We start from the raw sequence: 23,730 nt of genomic DNA, 5'->3' as shown, positions 1-23,730 counted from the left end.
TCATAACTTCAATTCCTAATTTGGCCTAAAATGAAATATTCCTTGTAAGTAAAGTCAACTGTTAGTTAATTCCTAATGAAATTATTTACAAGTTATTTATCTGCTAAATACTTATTTCACACACCATACTTCCTTCAATTCTCTTCTCTTGCAGCTTATACTAGTTGTTTGCCACTATATACCCCTCTTATTCGTAGTTTGCCGCCAGTAAGCGCCAACCTCACCAATTTTCTCTGACATTTTTTGCAATTTCTAATATAAAAAAAATTAATGTTGGCGGTAAATTTTAAATAATTTGTTTTTTGAAAGGCAAGTCATTTGGATTTGTAGGGAATTGAAAAAGGAAAGTAGTTTAGGATTCTTATTTATAAAAAAGACGGTTCTGGATGCACCATAATACGTATATTTTGCCCCATTATTCTGAGTTTTTATAATTTGGATCGAAAAAATTAATTAGAAAAAAAATGGTATTAGAAAAGTCCGGGAATATACAGTCAGACGAGGCAAAAATTGAAAGCATTATCTTCCCGAAGGAATGTGTAGAATATATCATGAATAGACAAGGTGTAAAGTCATCAGACCCCAATTTATTTTCTATTGCTTCAATTCTGGGACAAAAATTTATAGAGGAATGTTTAAAGAAAAGTATTGAGACAACTGAAGATGGTAGATTTGTAATCAGGGATGACAACTTGAGAAATATGATTAAAATGGAAAATTCAACTTTCGCAGTAAAAAACGATTACAATGTATTCTTAATGCCAAATCAAAGGTATAGGGAATTTTTTAAAGAGTAAATTCTAAGATAATATATTATATTTAGTAACAAATCATATTTTAATATATACAGTCAAATAAATATTTTATTGCTTTAAACTTCTGTGATTTTGTTAAACCAGTAGACATTATCATCTAAATTTTTATTGAACTCATGCAGGTCCTCCAAGATTTTTTGCATTTCTTTCTCATAAGTATTTAATTGTTGTGTATCTGGTTTTGAAGCAGCTTTAAAGTACTCATCCAAATAAGCCTTTTTAATTTCACTAGATTCTGAATGATTTTCCTTCTTATCTTTATAGTCAAATTCATCCTCTTTCTCAATGTACTCTTTGTTTCTGTGAATAGCTGTGAAATCTATCATCAGCCTTGACCAGAGTAACATATCATCATTGGAGCATCTAGAATCTATGAAGAATATTTTCCCAAAGGTATTATTCTTTTCTAACTGATTTAACACATTCATATTTGTGCTGTTCATTTCATAGTATTCATCGTACATGAGTTTGGTATTTTTAAGCTTTTCTAAAAATTGGATTGCTAAGCAAATTGAATCCCCAGGCTGCCAAATTATTTTCCGGACCCCATTTAGTTTTGTCAGGTCCACCTTCCAAATAATCATATTTGATCCTGTATTGTCATTGCAAAAGTGGTCACATTTGGTATTTGGTGCATTTGGTATGTAACTTCTACTATCTGAGTTTGAACAAATTTTCATCAGGTAATAGAAAGATTGACCATTTGATGATATTGTGGTTACTGCCAAAACACCGCATGGGTATAATTGACTAATTGGTCCGTAAAGTTGAATATTATGAGTTTTAAAAGAGTCATATACCTTTTCATTATAGGTAGAAATAGAAGTTATCCATTCCTTTTGAATTACTTGAGAATAAGAATAAAGTAACTTAATCTTGAGCTTTGGAATATATTTTTCAGACTCAATCCCCATTTCTGTTAAGTATTCTTGATCGAACTCTGTATCTTTATAGTTTTCAGCTACACTTAAGTTGTTTACCTGGTTTGAGTCAGAATTACCTTCAAAATTTTCTCTGGAGTTGTCCACTTCTTTCAATGAGTAAACTGAAAATCTATCAGAGTACTGAACTATTAGAATATCTCCATCTTTGTTAAAGTGAATCTTGCAGCTATAAAGATACTTGTTATGCCTTTTCCCATAGTTCGGTATTGCTTTTAAAGAAAGAATGGTTTTAAACTCATCAAAAATAAGCAATATATTTGTTTCTCCAATAATAATAAAACTTGAATAGATTCTACGGCCTTCCTTCTCAGAAACAGCCAAAGATACAAATTTATTATTGTTTCCAGGATCTACATATTTAGTTGAAATATTATTCAGAAAATGATCTGGAAAAATCGAGGAGACAGAGTGAATAGTAAATTCATGAAACTTTGATGATCCATTCGAGAACTCATTTGCTATTATGTCCTGATTATTATATTTTGCTTTCGCTTGAACTATTAATGGCAAAGAACTGTGTAACTCAACTACAAATTCAATAGTGATAGTATATTTACAGTCAGCTTGACTGATTTCCTCTTTATTATCTGATTTAAGTGTTTTAATTCCTTGAACTGAAACAAACTTATTATTTTCAAAGTCTCTTGGATCTACCATGTTTAAATATTGAGCTGGTAAGTAATTATAACATTTCTGCTTCTCATTTATATGTAGTAAAAGGTCTTTAGTACTTATTGATCCAATGAATTTTGGGACATAGCATTCATAACTAATAAGTTTACTTGAGGAGATGTCCCAAAAGGCAAGAAAATCATTAAATAGGGCTCCGAGAAGGCAGTTTTTCTCAAAGATGTAAACATCATTGCAAATTAAAGACTTGGAATCTTCAACTCCAAGCTGTTTTGCTAATAAGGCAAATGGAATAGCTGCAAAACAAGTTCTAGTATATGATCCTAATAAGTAAATTCCTTCTAAATTAGATACTGCCAAGATTTCTCCATCCTCGCTATAACATGCAGAAATGAAAGGGCCATTATCTATCTCTGTAGAGTCAATAACTTTGTCAAGGACATGAATATTTTGAGTTTTTAATTCATTTGTATTTTTATCAAATATTGGAAAATGAGTAGAATCTAGCCAATAATTGGGTATCTCTGGCAAGTATGTATTCGTTTTCAAAAGAAGTTTACATTCCAAGTTGGGTTTCATATTCTTCAACTTATGGAGAAGAGTTTTTATTTTATTTCATTTCATCAAACAATTTAGATTAATAGAAATCAATTTTTATTGTTGGAGTATTTTCTGATTTTTTGTGGGTTAAATTCACCGGTAACTTATTTTTTCATTAAAAAATATTAGTTACCGGTCAAAAACAGAAAAAACAAAAAAAAAAGAATGAAGTAATATAAGTTAAAATTACTAGATCATATAATATGCAAAACTACCTTAGTGTTCCTGTATAGCCAAGTTTGCTACATCGTATTGAATCAAACTAATAAAACAGCATTAATACAGCCATCAATTTCTGGATTATTAGTTACCTGAGCATACTTTGCCCATACAACTTTACCTGTTTGTGTAACAAGACCTAGTTCGCTAACATTTACCTCAATTATAGTACCTTTAGTAATTACACCTAATGTAGTATATAATTGGCTCTGGGGATTTTTCTTTATGGAAACAATATCGAGGTAAAAAGTAGTTTTAAGCTCCGGATGTGTAACATGAGCCTTTTTAAATCTCAAACCAGTTGGTCTAATGTATCTTTCGAGCTTTGGAGGTTTTCTAGTAAAGTCATTCCCCACAAAACAAACTTTATTAACAATTCTCTTCCATGATTTCTTTTGACGCTTGCCGGTTCTTAAGATTTTGAACATTTCATCTTCATTCATAGCCTTAATCTTTGGTATAGGTACTTGCCATTTTGCAGACTTCTCCTTTCTTTTCTGCTTAATCATATTACTGAGAATCTTTGTTCGGTTAACCCCCTCACGATCCAATAAGTATGATGGAACTGCTCCTTTTTGTACATTTTCTGGATCCCTCTCAACCGCATCTTTCTCCTCGTTTGCTTTAACTAGTTTCCTTAAAGTAGCCTTTTCAGCATACCTCTTTTTGTTGTAAAGTTTAGCCTTTATGCCTCTCAGCTTTTGAGCATGTTGAGATTCCTTATGGACTTTACGCGATTCAAACTTTCTCTTTTTCTCAAAGTGGTCGAACCTATATCCATGGCGTTTTCTATGTAGCTCAATGTATTCATTCTGAGGCATGGTTAATTAAACAAGTACCAATAATACCTTATGTTTTTAAAATAACAAAAAAAAAGTTTTACCACTCTTCTTTATTACCAGATATTTCCAATATTGAATTAAAAGAATTCTTTTACAAATAGTCAATTTTACTGTCCAATCTTTATTTCAATATTCTGTTTATATTTATTTATTAATACTTTTTCCATTAGTTTTCTCTCTAATTACACAACCCGCCTAAATGTGGCGCCAGAATTTATTCGGTACCTAACAAAAATACCGCAAAATGTCTTTAAAAGCCGAGCATCACGATCAAAAAAATATATATAAAAAATTATTCAAAAATTAGTGGGGCTGACTAGAGTTCTAGAAAGGTTGTGTGTTACAGTGGCAGAACGCTTTTTTTGATTTATTGAAGAATGAGATATTTCGACTGGAAGAGGTTTTTGGATTAAAGATGCAAGTTCCAGTAATCCACACAAATAGAAGCCAAGTAACCAATCATGATTATGTTGATTTTACTAAGGTTCCCAAGTTAACAGTTAAAGAATCTATCATGAAGCAGTGGTTTTCAATCAATAAGGCATGTTATTCTTCTCTTCAGGCTTTAAGATTTAGACTTTTATGTTTAAGAGCGCATTTGATTAAGTGTGGGCCAGAGTTACCAAAAAATATTTACAATGGCTCCACTTTTAATTTGAGCTTGTCTTATGATGAGTACGTTTCTTTATTTATTGATGATAAAGAGAATGAGTCCCAGAGTGAGCTGTTAGGAGATATCATGTTTTTAATTTGTGAATTAGTTGATGATAGATACAGTCACACCAATACTTGGAATACCTTTTTAGCAATCGAATTATTCTCTACTGCATATTCTTTGGATGATGAAAAAATATATTGGTATGTTGCTATATGTGAGACCAATAAGGATATTGAATATAATCTTCCAAAATCAAGTACACAGAAATGGGTAAAACAAGCAAAAAAATTAAAGTTTGATTCAGAAATAAATGCTACTGGAAATTTTAACTCTTTGAATCCAACTAATGAAACCTTAGATTTCGTTATTATTTCTATATTAGAACTTTTAATGAATCCTGAATTTGACGATTTCACAAGTATATTTAAGAATAATGATCTTGATTCGGCATTTTTCTCAAGTCTAAGGCTTCCAAAAGAGATGGGGACATTAAATAGATGCTCTCAGATTTGGAGTGGCCAACATATTGCTTATAGGTGTATTACTTGCGGAACTTCAACTTCTTCATGTATTTGTGTAGACTGTTTTCAAAATGGAAACCACGAAAATCACGAATATTATATATATAAGTCAGACTATGGTGGCTGCTGTGATTGTGGGGATGAACAGGCTTGGAGCAAGGAAGGATTCTGTAGAAAGCATAATATTAAGGATATTCAGTCTTCTAATTCAAATGCGAATCTTAATTCGGATTTACTTAGGTCCAAATTAAAAGGGATTTTTCATGGAATACTTTGCCATGTTGTCTGCTTATCTAGGCTATACTGTACTGCTCCTAATACAAAGGAGATATACCTCCCATTTCATTCAAAATTGGTATCAAAAATAATTGAACAAAACAGAAATGATGAAAAGACGGAAGACAATTTTAATGTTTTGGATTTCTATATGCAAGATGAAGATCTTTCTGATGATTCTGAACTAAATATATTTCCTAGTTACTTTGACTCTGATAGTTTTCGAGTAGAGAATGGATTAGATGATGGTAACGTTAATAACGATACAAACCGTAATACTATAATAAATAATGTTGAAGATAATTCTTTTGAAAATGAAATAGAACAAATATATGAAAGAGTTGAAATGAGCGATAATCAAACAAATTCAGAAGATCCAGTTATCTTTGACAACTTAAATGCTGCTCTTCCACAGGAGAACCATTTTTTTGAAGATATCCCAATTTTGCATTTTCAAACTATTAGAGGACAAAACTTAAATGACACTACTATCCCTATATTACTTCTATTCAAACAAGAAAAAAAATTCCAGATGGACTCATACTTCTTTCAATGGTTTATTAGCTTATGTGAAAACTACCAATCTATTTTCTTACCATTAATGGGTGAACTTTTTGGATCTCCAATACATAAGCTTTTGATGTTTGGAATTTTAAACCACCCGAGCCTTAATGATGACCTTAAATCCAGTAACAAATATGCATGTAAATTACTTAAACCTTTAATTGAAGAATATATTAACAAAAGAATTCACACCTTAACCACTCAAAAAGTTAAAGATTTCCTTAGAGAAATACATTCTGATTTTAAGTTTGTCTCAGTAAAAGAATCTGATGAATCTCAAAATGCAATAATCCAGGAAAATACTTCCGAAAATTACATGTTAGATTTCAGAAATGGTGATGAATCTATTTCTGATGAATTTGATATTAAAATTGAGATCCTGACGTATTTAGATATTTTCTGGATGAAGTGGTCTAGACAGCTAAATGAAGCAAATGATTCCCTCATTCATCAGGCTTTGGTGTCAAAGATTTACAAACAAAATGATCTAACTGACCTTTTACTTGTTATGATGTTTGATTCCAAGTTTAAAGAAGAGATTTTTCCTGACATTTTCATGAGAAATTATAATGAATTGGTAAAAAGACAGGATAAAGTCTTAACTAGAATTGCTGTACAGCTTTTTACAATTGATAGAATGCTGATTTCTATGGCTTTAGATAACAACTTAATTCAGAATATATTTTTTACGACTTTTCAAATTCTACAGAGCTCTGTTGTATATCAGAAGGTTTGCCATAAAAATAAAGAAGATTCAAAATCCAAATTTCCAGTCCCAACTCTTAGCTCCAATAGCAGTGCTGTGGTCAATAGAAAATACACATATTCAATGCATGATTCTAAATATTTGCTCCAATGTATAGATTTGATCTACTTTATTTTTCTCAATAAATCCACCAAAATGTTACAGGAAGAGTTGTCTTGCAGACATATAGAGCCTGAAGAAACAAAATACTTAAGCAAGAAGTTATACATGGAACTATGGTATAATGGATGGCTATCTTTGCTTAGATTAGTACAATGTATGAACCCTCACAAAAGTAAGATTGTAGAGCCATTTGAGGACTTAAAATGGCACTCAAGTCTTCTTCTTTGTTGTGATATTCAATCCACTGTAGATATATTACTCCAGATCATTTTTTTGTTAACCAGAATCCCAGGTGATTCAAGCTTAATGCCTCTTTCTTTGGAATATGAAGGACTAGATTTAACTACTTTTTGTATATTTCGCCTCGTACTAAATACTGTACAATCATTGATTCAGTGGATTCACATTACCAGCATTAATGAATCCTGGAATATTAAATATGAATATGTGGAAAACAGATCATTCAATATAGATAAGACTTTTGGTAGATACTTTGTTAAATTTGAGTATGCCTCAACTATAAATGGAAATTATACTCTACATAATCAAAGCATAATAGAAAATTGGGCTTCTATACATATTCCACTCAACAGGACTTCTTTACAACTTATTTACATTTACTTGGATTACACTTCGAGAAAAAAAGATTGCATAGACTCCAAGTATATTTTTGAATTAGTAGAAAATCTCGGTATTTTGAATGACGTGTTAAAAATATCAATAATAGAGCACCCATTAAGAGCATATTGTTTTGTCCACCAGGCCTTTTATTTAAATGATGGATCTTGGCTTAGGAATGGATTAAGTCCAATAAACGAGGCTCAGTTCTACAAGAAGTCACACTGGTCAACAATGTATATACTTCTTGATATCTTCTCAATTAGGTTGGTTTTGAATATACTTGACAATCAGGACAGCATATTGTTTATGATTTCTTCAATTTTGACTCACTTTAATTTAATTGAAGACGAAATTAATTGTGAAAATAATAATCATCATTCTAAGAAAGACATGGATATGGTGGACCATTTTCAAATAAGTTCAGATACAGATAATAATAGTATTTTGAAAGATGTGAAAGAATCTATTAATCCTTGCTTTAATGTACTTGGCTTAAGAAAAGCTATTGATAAGAAGGCAAATTGTGCAGTGCTATTTATTATGGATATATTCACTAAAATCACATCTCTTGATCTTCCTAATTCTCTCTCATTTAATAAATCAGTATATAGATATTTGCTTGTTCAATACTTGATAAGAAAAAATAGATCCAGATCAGAAATTCAAGACGGCCTCCCAATTTCCTCCTCTTCATCCTTGTACTATGGAAATTTTATTCAGTCAATAAAGTCTTCAAATCTTAACACTATCATTGATGAGATTTTGGACTCATTTTGTGAGAAAATCCCCGCTTTTGATAACAAGCCAATTCTGTATAAAATTAAGCAGCCAATTGGATGGATGTTATATGATCCTCTTTTACCAGTTAAGTTCTTAGGAAGTGAAGATAACTCCAACGGTGAATCTATATGCTCGTACTTTAATGATTGGCCAAATAGCTTAAGTAAAAATTCTAAATTATGCAGAGATGTAATTAGTATTGAGGATGGTAGTTTAAAAAAGAGACGAATAGGTGAGAATAGCATGTTAGAACATAATAATAGAAATCAAAATGGTATTTTCGGTAAAAATGAAATAGAGGAAGCTCAAGATAATTCAGAGAGAAAGTTTATAAATAATAAGTTCACCAAGTTTCCTATTAAGCTATGCCATATTCCTTTAAATGAACATTTCTCCTCTGCAATACATTTCAACTCGAGCCAAAACATGTATATCAAATCTATTCTGCTTTCAAATATACTTCACTTGGCTCTTCCTAAACTTTTTGGACTATGTATAAGCCAAACACTCATGGATGATGTGAGAATAATACACCATTCTTTCATTCTACTTTTCAACTTGATTAATATAGAAATAATAGAATACATTTACAAGGCTTTTAAAGCCAGCAATAATGAAGAATCCCAAACAAAAATAGAATTTAATAGAGTTCCTCTAAATACTGAAGAACCAGGAACAAAGAATCAAACAAACAAGGAAATTTTAGAATTTAACGAGGATCCAACCTATGAGTTCTTTTCAATTCCATTGGAAGCGAATACAAATTTTAAACAAATAGGAGGTTTAAATTCACCAGTATGTAAAAATTCACACTCTAGCAGGTTGTTTAATGTCTCAATTTACTGTTTAAATCAAGATGGAGACAATGATGATTATCAGTACTTTGCAGTTCAACCTAATCTCTGTAGTTTGATTAAAGAAGAGCTAAGCAAAAAAGTGGGAAACAACTTAATTCAGAATACCACTCCTATAGTGCTCAAAGATTTGAATATGATTAATATTTGTGACCTGCTTAGAAAAAACCGAATAGAAAGTGTATTTGAGCTCCTAATTACACCATTAATTTTAAGTTTTGAGAATGATATAAGACATGAAAAACCTTTCTGCCTGATGGATATATTAGTGGAAGTGTTGTATTCTTTAAGAATTAATGATAATGACATTCATTTAGGAAAAGATAAAAACAAGTTTAAGTTTGTTAAGAAAGATGTTTTAAAGTTAATTCCTATTGAATCTTCGTTCTTTTTAGAATGGGGGTTATCTATTGCAAATCACACAAGTCCTGAGATAGAATCTTACTTTAGGAGTTACTTAGAAGGTCTTTATATGGAGAGAGTAGCATCTTTGCAGGAAAAAGCTATTAATTTGAAGGAAACCAATTTTAAAGAGAAAATACAAGAGAAACAAAAAAATATTCTACAGGAGTATATGAAAAAACAAAAAAATTTTATGAACAATTTTAAAAAGTCTATGCTTTTAAGTAATGAGGAGAATAAGGTAGATAACCAGGATGGGATTAAGTTAGAAAAAATATGTGTTGGCAACCAAGGTGTAGATAATGAAGAAAATTCTGATTTTTGTGTATTTTGCCATGAGCTAATTAGCGGTAATCAAGGCCATGATAATAATGATGAGCATATTGCAACTTTTGGATATCTGGATCTACAGAATACCAGTTTGGACTCAAAAAGAAATATACAAAGTGACACAACCTTGGATGGCCTCCAACCAAATTTTGGATATACTTCATTTTACTTAACAATATGTGGGCATTTAATACATTATAAGTGCGTTTCTCAGTATTATAAGTTATTTAATAATGAAATATCATCTGGTTCAAATGATGGCAGTTCAAGATCAGGCCAAGAAACTAGGCAAATACAAACAGAAGAATGTAGTTTGGAGATGAAATCTAAAATTCAGTATGTAGGGTTTCCATTGACATACTACAAGAACAAAGTAGCACTTAGTGTGAAACAAGTGGGTACCAGAGATAAAGTAGAAAATTTTGATAAAGCCAATGTGGAAACTTCTAGCAGCTCAATTCACGTATTATCTTCTATATCTGATAATCTTGGATCAAAATTCAATAATAAAGTTAGACAGTATGACATTAATAAACAAATTTACCATTTAACCAACTTAACATGCCCATATTGTAATACATTCTCCAACATAATTCTTCCTTTCAAATACTTTAAAAGAGAGGATTTAATGATGGAAAAAGGCAATGAAGAAAAAAACTTTTTGGTTTGTAAAGATGATTACTTGATGCAAGTTTTGGATATACTAATGGATTTTCAGAGAAAAGATGAAATATTTAATCTTTTTGGTGACAATTATGAAGGAAATTCTGAATTAAATAATATAGAAATTGATATAGAGAGTATCCCAATACTAGAGCAAATTCTTTCAATACTGACTTTGTTTAATCATTTACTTCCTTTCAACATTCCTGGCGTAAATTTGTTTATAAATGGAATCCCAGGTATTAATCCAATAGGTTTCTTAATTAAGATTATAAGTGACAATATTGTAATAGACACCATCTCAAACTCTGATGAGGCTGGATTGTTTTTTATCAAGCCATTCCCTTCTTCAAGAAGTTTAATGTACAAAATTGTTTTTGATTCTTTAAGAAGCATTATTAATCATTTCCCATCTTTGTCTATTTCAATGATTTACAATTTATTCCCAGTAGTTAGAGATGAAAGTAAAATTGATATTTGGGACTTTATTTCACTCCAATCACCTACAGCTAGGTTTCAAATTCTGGTAAACTTGGTGATTCTAATTGATGCAACTAGATCATTAAGGAGGCAAAATAGCCAAGATAACAATCATTCTGGTAGTTTTTGTCATACAAAGATGAATGATTTACATGCCAGTATAGGGATTAGCTGTTTACATAATGACATTAGGGATAACTTTGAAAGAGAGAGTGAAAGTGATGAAACTTTGGATGATGATAAGTTAAGAATTACATATATTATGTTGAATATGTTTATTTTGGAGGTATTTTCAATTGTTTGGACATTTTGGAACCCAGAATGGGATCAAGATGAGGGGATCTCTAATATAAAGAACCCAATAGTCCAACTCATTTTAAATCTGAATAAAAACAAAAGAAGCCAAGTTGATGAGGAAAGTGATGAACAAAAAGATAATCAGTTAAATGAGAATGAAGTTTTATCTTTTTTTCAGGATTTGATTTATGGTAATGTATTTAATTTGCATAAGAAATTAGATTCTAATTCAGGAGAGGTTGAATATAAGGCTCAGAAGATAAATAATCTTTCAGATTCGAGGATGAATGTTAATATTTTTGGAGCTTTACCAATTCAAATCACTCCAGTGAATAGTGAAATATTGGTTTCTGAGAACAAAAACAAGAGTGAAAGGTTTTATTCTTTTAAGTTGAAAGATTATATGGATAAAAAAGTAGGTAACAATATACATGAATTAAGTTTGAATAAATATCCAAGGTATATACTAAATGTGAACTCAAGTTATTTAAATACTAAGAAAACATCTAAAAAGTATAATCAAAACCAGGAAAATGGGCTTATGGAGGAATTTAAACTTAAAGATATCAAAAAACTTAAAGACATAATTAATCTTGGGATAATAATTTGGCTAAAATTGGTTATTGGATTCCAAAACATTTACATGGAGGGAAAAAGCAAAAAAAATGATAATTCAAATCACAAGGATAACGGATTAAATGGTTGTGAGGATAATAATTTAAGTGAGCAAATCTCCATATTATTAGAATCCATTTCTAGTAGATTTTGTGCAAATGCAAATATTCTAGAAATGGCTTGGAAAACTCTAACAGAATTTGATGTTGAAGAACGAAATACAAACCCTAAAAATTCAAGTATTGTAATGATGAAATCTTTGTTAAGCAACATATTAGAAAGTAACCTTTTTATAAAGTTAATTTCAAAAAAGAAGCCAATAATTCCGTTATCTTCCTTAGAAGTATTTAAAATTCAAGATAATTTGGATAATGTAAAGATATTATTGTTTAATAGTAATATCGATTCATTTTATAAGAATTTGAATTTTGAGGAGTTTGAAATATTTAAGAACTCATTTCAAGAATTGGGAAAGAAGTTTCTACATATAAATGAATATGGCCAAAATATTGTAATTTATAATGGCTTTAATCAGTCAACTATTTTACCTCCTAAAATGTTTCACAATCTTTATAATAAACTTTTATCGAAACCAATAAAACATTGGAGCAGAAAATACTGTAATAATATTAATAATCTTTTGATTTGTATTTCATGTGGAAGTATACTATGTACAGAATATAATTGTTGTAATGAAACTGAAACTAGTACAAATTTATCATCTTCAATTTTGAGTTCTTATTTCTATTGTCATACAAAAGGAACAGGTAGAACAGAAGATGAAAACATATCTTCGTACTCAATTCCGTTTGGATCTGGTTTAAATATATCTTTAAGGTCTATCCCAATTAGGGACCATATAGCAAAATGTGGAAAAGGACTATCTTTTTTCCTTCATGTTTCGTCATCAATTATACTTTCGTTTAGAATTGATATTTCTTCAACTAAAAATGAGGCTAATGGCAATTTATTTAATTGGATTGAGGCAGACAAAAGGCTTTTATATGGTGGAAGAGCATGCGAATTTTCTACTCTTTATGTGGATGAATATGGAGAAGAAGATAAGTACTTGATTAGAGGAAAACCTATGATTTTGTGTCCGTACCGTTGGATTAAATTACAAAATATTGTTCAAAAAATTAACGCAAGAAGAAACACACATTTAAATTGGCGTTCATTTCAACCCTTTGAGTTTCAATCAATAAATGCATGACGTGTAATTTAATTGATAGATATTTAATACATAATTTTGTTTATTATATTATATTGAAAAAGGATTAGTAACTATTATTATGCACAATTTGTTCTTTTCTCTATTTAGCTTCAAATTTATTTAATTTTTTATTTTTCCGGCCTTAGAAGTTTTCAACCTGATAATTCTCATTTTGCCTTAAAATTAGGGGTGTAAAAAAAAAAAAACGAATAAGTTATGAAATTAAAATATTTATAAAACCAAAAAGCAACAACACACAATTGATTTCCGACAGATTTCTTAATTTGGGTCAATCTATTCATAACTTAACACTACTGGACATATAAAACATGGTTTCAAACGAGGAAATTGAAAATTTTATTAACATTTCTGGGTGCACTGACTTTGAAATTGCAAAGAGGTATTTAGAAATGTATCCTGGAGACATGAATAGTGCTATTAATGAATATTTTTCTAACTTAGGTAATGAATCTACAAGTAACAGAAACACTAGCCATCCAGGAAACAATTTATTTCATGATGAAGAAGATGTTAGAACACCTATCCCATCTTTTAATGACCAGCTCATTCCAGATGATCATAATATCTTAAATTCTTCTCAATTTTTGCAGAATCAAAGAATGGTAGGAACTGAAGATATAATTCCTCCAGTAGATGATTTTTCTTCTCAAATGTTTTCTCCACCTGAAATTATTATGTTTTCTGAACCTTTTGAAATAGCAAAAGAAAAGGCTAAGTCTCAAAAAAAGTTGATTTTGGTTAATATCCAAAGTCCCAATGAATTCTCTTCTATGATTTTGAACAGGGATATATGGAATGATTCCTTAATAATAGAATTTATTCAAGAGCATTTCATTTTTTGGCAGAGAAGTTGCAGTACTCCTGAAGGAAGCGAATGGTTGAATTTATATAACGTAGCAAAACTTCCTCATGTTTCCGTTATTGACCCAAGAACAGGTAGGCAACTCAAAGTTTGGGATGTTGCTAAATCTTTTTCTGATTCCATTTCAGCTTCTTCTGAGATTATTGAATTTTTAGAGTCAGAAAATACACTTAGAGCTTTTAATAGGATTTCAACCACCTCTAATACTATTGCTCATGAAGTAGGTAGTTCCACTGTTACAAATATTTCAGAACAAAGCTCAGATTCTTTTTCTACTAATACTAATATAAACACAGTTCAGACAACCCCAGGCATAGTTCCAACTCAGAATCAAGTTCAGCCACAGCCAAACACTCAAGTAGAAGTCCCAAAAATCAATTCTGAATTGGCAATGCTACACATGGAAAGGATGAGAAGGAGGAATTCTGAGAAAAAATGATCAAAAAAGAGAGAAATTAAAAAAAAAAAAAAACCACTGCAAACAATCTTAATTAAATATTTAAGAAATAAACACTAATAACTAGTCTTGATAATAATTCTAGCAATAGTAATAGCAGTAATAGCATTTCTAATTCAAATAATAAGCAAACACAAGGTAGTGTGTAGAAAAGAACTAATTTAAAACCGAATATAAAAATACATCACATGTCATATTAAGAGTTTCTCCTTAATGACACATTGTTATCACTCCAATTTTAAAAAGAAAAAACACAATCAGGAGAATACCACACCACAATTCCTTCCGATAAAAACGATATTTCTGTATTAATCGGATTAGAAAGTTCTTCCACTTCTCAATATGAATTCAAATGATTAAGTACACACTTCCTCGAAATATCAACAAACTTTCTCTCGATATTTAGAACCAATTGATTATTAACTTTAATAACATTCTTCACGTCTTCTCCACTTAATATTTTCTTCCTTACAGAGAAAGGCCAAATTAAGAATGAACTCTTATTAGAACCATTTTAGATATCTGGATTCTTAGTAACAGAAATATTCTCATACGGAGATACCGAACATCCCTTTGTTTCTTTCATAAAAAAGAAACAAATTATAGAAAGTAAACCACAACAAATGGATGAGAGGGCGTAGACACTCAAATCCGAAATAATGTAAGAAAGTGGTATATAAATTAAACTAACGAGCCAATTCAAAATAGATGATAAACCCATTCCTGTAGAGCGAATTTCTGTTGGTAGAGCTTCTGGTACATATGCCCATAATACTGGTGAAAGAGCAAGCTGGAAAGATGCAAGGAAAGTAGTGAAAACGATAATTGAAACAACTGGAATGATTATACTGGAGATGTAGTTTTTGAAAATGGTAAAAAGACCAAGAAGTAGTAAAGAAAATGAATTGGTTGCTGAACCAATAATAGCAACGTTCCTCCTTCCAAACTTCTCAATCAAATGCCCTCCAAAGAAACAAGATATTGTCTCAAATATTGATGTAAAAATGACTATGTAAATAACTTTTTCCTGGGGAAGACCAGAAGCTGACTCAATCAATGAATTCATTTTCTGAGCAAAAATTCCAATTCCACTTCCACTTACTCCAACAGTAATAACAAGAGTAATGAATGTTGGTAGTATGTACTTCCTACTAAATAACATTGAATATGATACATTTTGGCTCATTTTGTCCTCCTCAATACTTTTCTTATTACTTGATAATAGAGATTCCATTTCACCTGATACTACAGAAGGATCTTCATAAATCTTGTGAAGTAGCTCTTCAGCTTCAGCAAATCTCCCTTTAGATAATAGAAAACAGGGAGTTTCTTCCTTACAATAAAAGTTTATTGCAATAATCATAATCAAAGAAATTATTGTGGGAATAAAGAATAATAATCTGCAATAAAGAATATAAAATTCAAGATCATATTCATCCAGGTATCTGATAATCGGTAAGAATACACCAAAAATATATGATAAAGTTTGACCCCCTGGTATAAATAGACCAAAAAGAGTTGTATATAAACCTCTTTTGTGTTTGGGTGAAATTTCTGAGATATATGTAACTGATGCAGCTGAGAGCCCTAAAGAAGCTCCACTTATAAATCTCCCAATACAAAATACTGTGAAGTTTGGAGCAAAGCTGGATAGAATGCCACCAATAGCAAAAGGAACTAAAGCCACTTTAAGTGCAAAACTTCTGCTTCTTCCTACGACATATTTAACTGCAAAACAACTTAGTAAAGATGCTGTAAAGAATGCTAGAGTCATCTTATACATTGCATATGATCCATTTTCACAACTTGACCTCTCTAAGAGAGAACCTTCTGTCCCACATAATTCATAATCTAAAAGAACATATGGACCTGTAAAGTTCAGTATTGACAAATTAATTCCAAATAATAAAGAAATGCTCAAGGCTATCAAACAGCGCTTTAAGCTATAATTGGCCATTGTTAATGTTCGTAAATATTTAAATAATTAATATATTTAATTTATTACTTGACTCTTTATTAGTATAGAAGGTATTTTCTATATACAAATGGTCACTTTTAGTTAAGGAGACTCGAAATGCACCGTTATAATACCAGAATATCAAAGTTTTTCTTATCTAAAGATAATAAATATTAAGTTTTCCCAATATTATTATCTTCCGAGATACGATGAAGAATCTGGGATTATTTCTACTTTTTAATATACATATTCAGTAAAATACAAACATTTCCCGCTGTCTAGTATGACAGTTTTGCCAATATAAAATAATTAATTATTAATTATAAATATATAAATAGGTAAATATATGGAGAAATAAAGAAATAAATAAATAAATATAGATACATATATATTTATTTATTTACGGTGACTACTAATTTAACTCTCTTTCAAGAAAATATAGAGTTCAAAAAGCCAAGACGTGACGAATAATTGATGTCTGAATTCTGAGAAGAATTTAAACATTGAGAATTATTCAACATAATGTTCTTGTATGTCTCGAATTCCTCTTGTATAGATTTTACTTGACTTGCTATTTTTTCCTTGATGTTTTCCAGCTCACATAGAAATTGCTCAATGCTTACTTGAGATTTAACCCCTCTTGAAAACACTCTCTGTAAAGTACCTTTGGAGTTCTTCAAAAGGCTTATGAAATCATTTATTCCGGAAATAATGTCGTCAATAAGAATCCGTGCAGGATCAACATCTATAGATTCCAACATTGTTAGATTAAACCAAGTGGGGGCGACAAGTCCTCTATTAGACTGGTTTTGACCGTGATTTTGTCCCTGTAATTGATTCTGATTCTTGTTAGTTAAAATGCTTTCTTTTACTAGAGACAACGCTCTATTGGTGACTTCTTTAATACATTCTTGATCAAAAGAATCTAGTAAAAATTTGATATATATTTTAAACCAATACTTAAACTCACTTCTTGACTTGACTATAATGCTAGATACTAGTTGGTGTTCAATATGCATCTTTGTATGAGGAACATTTCCATTCAAATCCTCGTTAATTACTTTAGCCTTACTTTTTTCGTCAAAGTTATGGTCCTTAGATGAACTTTTAATTATGTGAGAATTATCCTGTGTAGCTTTAGTTTCTACTTCGAATTGTGGTTTCTGAAAGTGACTGGAATCATCCATTTTATCCTGATAGGAATTTTCTGGTTCATCTTCTTCATTATAATCATCAAACAAAGAAGTACTCAAAATATTCTCAAAAATAGATTGCATTTTCTGTTGGATTAAATGGTTAACTTTTTGAGAGTGTTGATGATTAAGTAATATTTGACGAGAATTTTGTTGGATTTCCCTTAAAAAAAAACATTCCTGGACCTGAAACTTTGAATCGGTATCAAACCATCCTCTTGGGTCTAAACAGACACTACTAATTTCAATCTCTGATTTTGGATGTTCAGCTGAAACAGCCTCAGAGACTAACTCTAACAATTTAGCTTTTTGAAAGTGATGATGACTTTTTTGTAAGATTTGCATATAAGTTTTTGGGAAAACCATTGACCAGAAGTCTGATCTACAATGCTCTAAATCATCAATTCTGACAAAACTTGAGATGTTGAACGAGTAAGAAAATGTCTTTCCATCGTCAAAGTAAAGTATTATAATGGGATCGTCAGTTTTTTCTTTAAGCTGATTAACCTTGTGACTTGAATAGAAATCTACTCTGGAGAGCTTGTGACTGCTCAGAAATGACCAATCTGCATCTAAAACCCAATTAATACTAAATCCTGAAGAAAAACAAGTAGAAGTATTTGGCAAAAAAGATGGAGAAGATTCATAATCATTTAAAGAACCATGAATTTGAAAAATTTTGATCTTACCATTGATTGTAACGAGTAAGATCATATCCAAGGACTCACTTAATACAACTTTTAATACAAAAGGTAAAGATATAACCCCAATTAAAGTAGACCCTGTGTTAAAATTTAAAAATTCCAAATTAGAGCTTGCAATAATATCTTTTCTTTCTAAAATATCAGAATATATTACCAATAAAATGTCTTTAATGCGAATCATGTGAGTTACTACATTATTGTTACTTATGGGTTTGTACCATAACATTTCTTTTGAAACATTTGAAATTTCATTTTCTTGCAAGGTTTCTTGTCTCATACAAATGATTTCAGTCGAAGAATATCTATTTCTATTAATATTTTCAATAATTTGTCTATTATCAGCAAAAACTGCCATTTTATAGTTTTTTTGATTCATTATAATATTTGTTTCAATAGCCAATCTTGGTGGAATGATTACGCTATCTCTCCATTCTTTAATAAATTGATTATTTTGGTGTTCAGGAAGATGAAAATTCATTTGAGTGTTATTTTCTTTGATAGAAGAATGAATTATATTCTGATTTTCAGAATTCTTTTCAAATTGACCATCAATGTCTCTGTTTTGATCGTTGGAAGCTACTTTAATTTCATTTGTATTATTTTCTTTAATTTCCTGATTTTTCTTGAATTTCTTACTAGTACCTTGATTTTGATTAATATTTTTACCAATTATTTGATCTTCTTGTGTAATAGAAATATTACTTGAAACTGCATTATCATTAATTTCATTTTTCCCATCAGATTTATTGACGTACATCTCTGTAAGGTTCAATGGTTGTATTCTCCTGATCTTTGTTCCTTTACTACCAATAACAGCTTCTTGTGTTCGTTCTTGATGTTCTCTAATTTCATTTGCTGTGATTACAGGTAAAGAAAGATGCTTTGAGAATAAATTAGGTTCTCCTGATGATTTTATCTCCATACTTTGTAAACTAGGTTTTTCAGGTATAAATTCAAAGTTCCAATAGTTCCAGTTTGAATAGTAAAACTCTGAAGAATCTTTTGAAGAAGTTTTAGCAAGTGAAAACTCTTCAAATTCAAAAGATATTAACGTTAATTTGTTATCATCAGATCCTATTAATACTGAGTTATTAAAATTATTAAATGAAATATCCGTAACACTGGCTTGCTCGTCCATAAAGTTAGTCAAAACCAAAAAACATTCTATTGACTTAATCTTCGATTTAGATTTCAAGTCATAAATAACCTTCCAAAAGCTTAAAGAACCGTCCTGAGAACTTTGAGCGCATAGGGAAAATATCTCATCCTTTTCTTTAATAACTGTTGACGAAAATTGGAATATTCTTACCCTTCTTTGATGACCTCTTAATCTATAGGCTTCTGGAAGTTCCAATTTACCTTTAATACTTGTTTTTCCTTCGTTATGTAAATTCCAAATATCAGATTTAATACTCTCCCCTCCTTCCAATTCATAATTCAAAAGCTTACAAAGTTCTTCCCATCCAAATGGTTTGGTATCTGATATATCTCTAAATGGAAACAAACAAGAAAAATATGATGTACCAACTTCTCCATATGGGCAACCAATCAAACACGTTAATGGATCGAAAACTGGCCTTCTAATAAATGTTAATATACAAGGGGAGTTAATGATTAATCTTTCTTCTTCTATTAAAAAAGATAATGTAATACAGTTCCGTTTTGTTAAAGTTTCCTTTCCATTTTCTTTATTATACTCAACATTAAAAATAAGCAATCTGCGACTACTCATTTGGGATGCCAAAAAGAACCCTCTAGCGTCTGAACAAAGTCCACTTACATGCCCAATTTCAGTATGTAAAATAGGCATATTTCTGTTACGCATTCCCGTTTCAACAATATCTCTAATGAATAGATTAGATGATTGGCATCTTTCTTCCATATTATAAACAATTAAGTGTCCAGAAATAGTTCCATTCACTAATACCCTTGACCCTTTAAGCCAACAGATATCTGCACACTCATTCACATCACTACTTGAAAATGTTACATATACTGTCCAGTTCTCAAATAATTCATTTAATTCTTTATCTTCTCCCTCAGTTTCAAATCCGCCCACATTCAAATTCCTGGGAGTTCCTGAGCAACACCCAGATCCTTTATAATAAATTGCGATTTGTTCCATATCCACAATTGCAAGATACTTTCCATCTTGACTCCATCTACACATCTTAATTAAAGCAGATGTTGAACTTTCAATAAATGCTAATTTTTTGTGTTTTCCATTATATTCAAATAACCAAATGTGAACCCCCTTCTCACCACAAATAGCAACTCTCTCTTTATCCCATTTTTCACCGATTGGATGAGGTTGGAAAGATACCGAAAGTATTCCATCTCCGGGTGCTTTTATTTCTTTAATCTTTTCTACTTTCATCTATCCACTCAAAATCAAAACTTTAAAGATTTCTGTTAATTAGGAGTTGATTCTTCATCAGTATTATTTAAATTTAATTATATTTTACAAATTTTGCTTGCTTAATTAATAATACACAATTTCCGCCAATTTTCTTGATTATGGCTTCATTATGGTTACCAGTTAAAGCAAATGAATTGTTAATTAAGAAATATTTTACTTATTTATAATTCCTATTACCAAAATCATTTACTGTATTTTTTTATATTAACTTTTTTTTTTACCTCGTTTATTCATTTTTAATTATATTCAGGTTCTTAAGCTCGTAATCTTTTTGTATAAGTTTGTATACGCATTTCTCCACTTATTTGTCAAATCCTTTAAGTATATAAAGGGTATTCCTTCTTCTGGATTATCTTTTAAAATTGAATTTTCAAGCCCTTCTTTGATTTTTATTTCCAAAAAAAATTGTTCTTTAATTATTCCTATTAAGCTTTTTATGCACATTCTAATTTCCTTGGTGATACTATTAATTTTCGAAAACCTTTTTAATGAATATTTTAAGTCTTTTAATATTGATAAATTACTTTTTTCGGACTCATCCTTTTCAAATAATAGACAGAGAAGCAGTAATATAGATGTAGAAAGTACTCTTGGAGGATAAAGTACCATTGCTTGGTGGAGTAATGACAGTTCTGATATATATAAGGCACTCGAATAGAAATATTTTGGCAATCTATTCTTATTTACCCCTTTCAAAACTCCAGAATCAAAGAATGAGTCCAAATAATCAATAAGCGTGGCTTTGTCTGCTATTTTGAATTGTAAGGTATTTAGTATTTCAACTTCCATGTTTATCATATCTTTAGGATTGAATTCTGAGTTGCTCATTATACAGTAGTCTAATAGAACTGCGGGATTCATATCTTCATATTTTGATGCAATGTGAAGACATGTTGCACCAACCAATTGGAGATTATCGCAGTTTATTAACCCATTTTTGTCATTAAGTCTGATAAATCTATCAAATAGGGTTATTCCAATGTGAATGGTTGCTGGTCTGAATTGAAACTTTCTATGTACCCCTATAAGCCAATCTAGAACTATTACTCTACATATATTATTCATTCCATTCTCAATCAACTTTTTGTTGTAATCATTTTTTTCTTCCTGAACTTTGGTTGAACTTTTTGCTTCAAACCCGTAGGCCAAATCCAATTTTTTATTATCTACTTTATTCAATTTATTGTTAAGCGTTCCGTTTTTGAATGTTCCATTTTTGTTTATTACCTTCTTTTTATTCACTTTAACCATATTATATAGTTAATATTATTTCTTTCGCTTTTTTAAAAAAATTTTTTACTGTTAATTTTTGCTTAATTAATTTTTTGTTATATTCCTTTACAAAATTCTACTATTATAAACCTTTTTTTTCCAAATTGAACAAAAAATAGTATCCAACTCCGAATTTCAAACTAATTCTCTCTAAAAATTCCACCATTCACTCCTCAATGAAACCTTCCACTTATTCTTTAATTTATGACATGTAAATATGTAAATAAATTATTATTTTCTGAAAAATTCGTTTGTGCCGCCTGAATTATGCACGGTATTAGTATTAAACTACTTTATCGGTATGACAATTTTGACATTAAGTTTGTCCACATGCAAAAGAAATAATAATTTTAGTATTAGTAAACATTTTAAATCAGAAAAATAAAAAAGTACAAAATTAAAAATAAGAATAAAATGTTTTAAAATTTAATCGAACTCATTTATAACTTAATTAAAACTTGAATAAAAAAAAACCTTTTCTAACTTTGAGTAATGGTAGTTTTCATTCACTAGTGATTTTCATTTTGCAAAACTATTGGAACGGTTACATATCCAGGAGGAGGAATAGGAGGTGGACCTTCCGGAATTAATGATGGATCGTGAACAGTTAAAGAAATTGTACCTTGGGTAACATTTGGGTTTACTGGAGGAGAGTTAGGAGGCGGTATATTCATTGGCTGAGGAGCACAATTGGGTGCAAAGTTTTGTGGTGGAATTACTGGTGGGGCAAACGGTGGAGCATTGGTGAAAACTGGTTGTTGAATTTGAGGTGGATAATTAATAGGATGACCCATTTGATTAAATATTTGAGGTGGAGGTGGTTGAGGTGGGGGTGGTTGAGGCGGGGGTGGCCCAACTGGAGGAGGATGAATGAATTGTACAGGAGCTCTTGGAGGGCCAGCGTTAACAGGGAATCCATTTTGGAAGTTGGGGTTAGGCTGACGATTCATTTGAGCATTGTGGTTTCTAAACATCATCCTTTCTCTCAGTGCCTGTAAATATCTGGTCAACTTCTTTGTTTCTGCCATTCTAAATTGCTTTTCAATCCTTTCTCGAGTTTTCGTTCTTTCCCTTTCTCTAAAGTATATAATTAAAAAGGCAATTGTAGTACAAACGAGCATACATGACAAAATAGATATAGTAATGATTGCCCATAATGGCACTTCATTCTCCTAAATTAAAAAAGTTGAACAGTTGAATAATTGTTAATAATCAAAGTGATCGCAAGTTTATATTCAATATTTGTTATATTAATTATTATTAAGACAAGATCTTAATAGAAAAAAACATTTCCCCTCATTAATATAACTCATTTGAATAAAAAAAAGAGTAAAACTTACAGTTTCAAGAACGGCATTTTCAGCAGCTGTGCTGCCAAGAGTGTTAATATCATTATTCATATCGGAATCGGCCATTTATCATTTTATTCTTATTAATTAAAATAATTAATCAGCCACTTAGTACTACAAGTAGCAATATTCAAATATATGATGCAACTCTCTCGCTTTACCTAGATCTTCAAAAAATTGCCAATAATTAGTCAGAAAACTGGCTTAATATTAACAACTTCCAAATGAAGATATGGAAGAAATTTTAGTGATTGTATAAGGACAATATATATATATATACAGAAATATATATAGTTGGCGGGAA

The 23,730-nt window shown here is 30.4% G+C and overlaps 9 protein-coding genes across 9 annotated transcripts; 3 read left to right on the top strand and 6 right to left on the bottom strand.

The window, feature by feature from the left end:
• Positions 1-464: 464 nt before the first annotated feature.
• cubi_01218 (uncharacterized protein) lies at positions 465-797 on the top strand (the record flags this gene model as incomplete). Its single annotated transcript, XM_029018230.1, has 1 exon — positions 465-797. One exon carries the CDS (start codon positions 465-467, stop codon positions 795-797), a length of 333 nt encoding a protein of 110 aa, XP_028875567.1.
• A 74-nt stretch (positions 798-871) lies between these two features.
• cubi_01217 (uncharacterized protein) lies at positions 872-2,968 on the bottom strand (the record flags this gene model as incomplete). The annotated part of the gene is made up of 1 exon (XM_029018229.1): positions 872-2,968. The coding sequence occupies one exon, from the start codon at positions 2,966-2,968 to the stop codon at positions 872-874; it is 2,097 nt and encodes a 698-aa protein (XP_028875566.1).
• Positions 2,969-3,246: 278 nt separating this feature from the next.
• On the bottom strand, positions 3,247-4,029 carry cubi_01216 (ribosomal protein S8E; the record flags this gene model as incomplete). Its single annotated transcript, XM_029018228.1, has 1 exon — positions 3,247-4,029. One exon carries the CDS (start codon positions 4,027-4,029, stop codon positions 3,247-3,249), a length of 783 nt encoding a protein of 260 aa, XP_028875565.1.
• Positions 4,030-4,465: 436 nt separating this feature from the next.
• cubi_01215 (uncharacterized protein) lies at positions 4,466-13,192 on the top strand (the record flags this gene model as incomplete). The annotated part of the gene is made up of 1 exon (XM_029018227.1): positions 4,466-13,192. One exon carries the CDS (start codon positions 4,466-4,468, stop codon positions 13,190-13,192), a length of 8,727 nt encoding a protein of 2,908 aa, XP_028875564.1.
• Positions 13,193-13,521: 329 nt separating this feature from the next.
• Positions 13,522-14,514, top strand: cubi_01214 (UAS ubiquitin protein; the record flags this gene model as incomplete). The annotated part of the gene is made up of 1 exon (XM_029018226.1): positions 13,522-14,514. The coding sequence occupies one exon, from the start codon at positions 13,522-13,524 to the stop codon at positions 14,512-14,514; it is 993 nt and encodes a 330-aa protein (XP_028875563.1).
• A 532-nt stretch (positions 14,515-15,046) lies between these two features.
• cubi_01213 (sugar transporter) lies at positions 15,047-16,489 on the bottom strand (the record flags this gene model as incomplete). The annotated part of the gene is made up of 1 exon (XM_029018225.1): positions 15,047-16,489. One exon carries the CDS (start codon positions 16,487-16,489, stop codon positions 15,047-15,049), a length of 1,443 nt encoding a protein of 480 aa, XP_028875562.1.
• A 428-nt stretch (positions 16,490-16,917) lies between these two features.
• Positions 16,918-20,763, bottom strand: cubi_01212 (histone transcription regulator-like WD40 repeat-containing protein; the record flags this gene model as incomplete). Its single annotated transcript, XM_029018224.1, has 1 exon — positions 16,918-20,763. One exon carries the CDS (start codon positions 20,761-20,763, stop codon positions 16,918-16,920), a length of 3,846 nt encoding a protein of 1,281 aa, XP_028875561.1.
• Positions 20,764-21,051: 288 nt separating this feature from the next.
• cubi_01211 (cyclin) lies at positions 21,052-22,056 on the bottom strand (the record flags this gene model as incomplete). The annotated part of the gene is made up of 1 exon (XM_029018223.1): positions 21,052-22,056. One exon carries the CDS (start codon positions 22,054-22,056, stop codon positions 21,052-21,054), a length of 1,005 nt encoding a protein of 334 aa, XP_028875560.1.
• Positions 22,057-22,586: 530 nt separating this feature from the next.
• Positions 22,587-23,492, bottom strand: cubi_01210 (uncharacterized protein; the record flags this gene model as incomplete). The annotated part of the gene is made up of 2 exons (XM_029018222.1): positions 22,587-23,249; positions 23,418-23,492. 2 exons carry the CDS (start codon positions 23,490-23,492, stop codon positions 22,587-22,589), a joined length of 738 nt encoding a protein of 245 aa, XP_028875559.1.
• Positions 23,493-23,730: the final 238 nt, after the last annotated feature.

Source organism: Cryptosporidium ubiquitum (assembly GCF_001865345.1).
Source record: "Cryptosporidium ubiquitum isolate 39726 chromosome Unknown contig_16, whole genome shotgun sequence".
Taxonomy (NCBI): domain Eukaryota; phylum Apicomplexa; class Conoidasida; order Eucoccidiorida; family Cryptosporidiidae; genus Cryptosporidium; species Cryptosporidium ubiquitum.
Note: the sequence above shows the minus strand (reverse complement) of the source record. Positions and strands in the feature narration are given on the sequence as shown.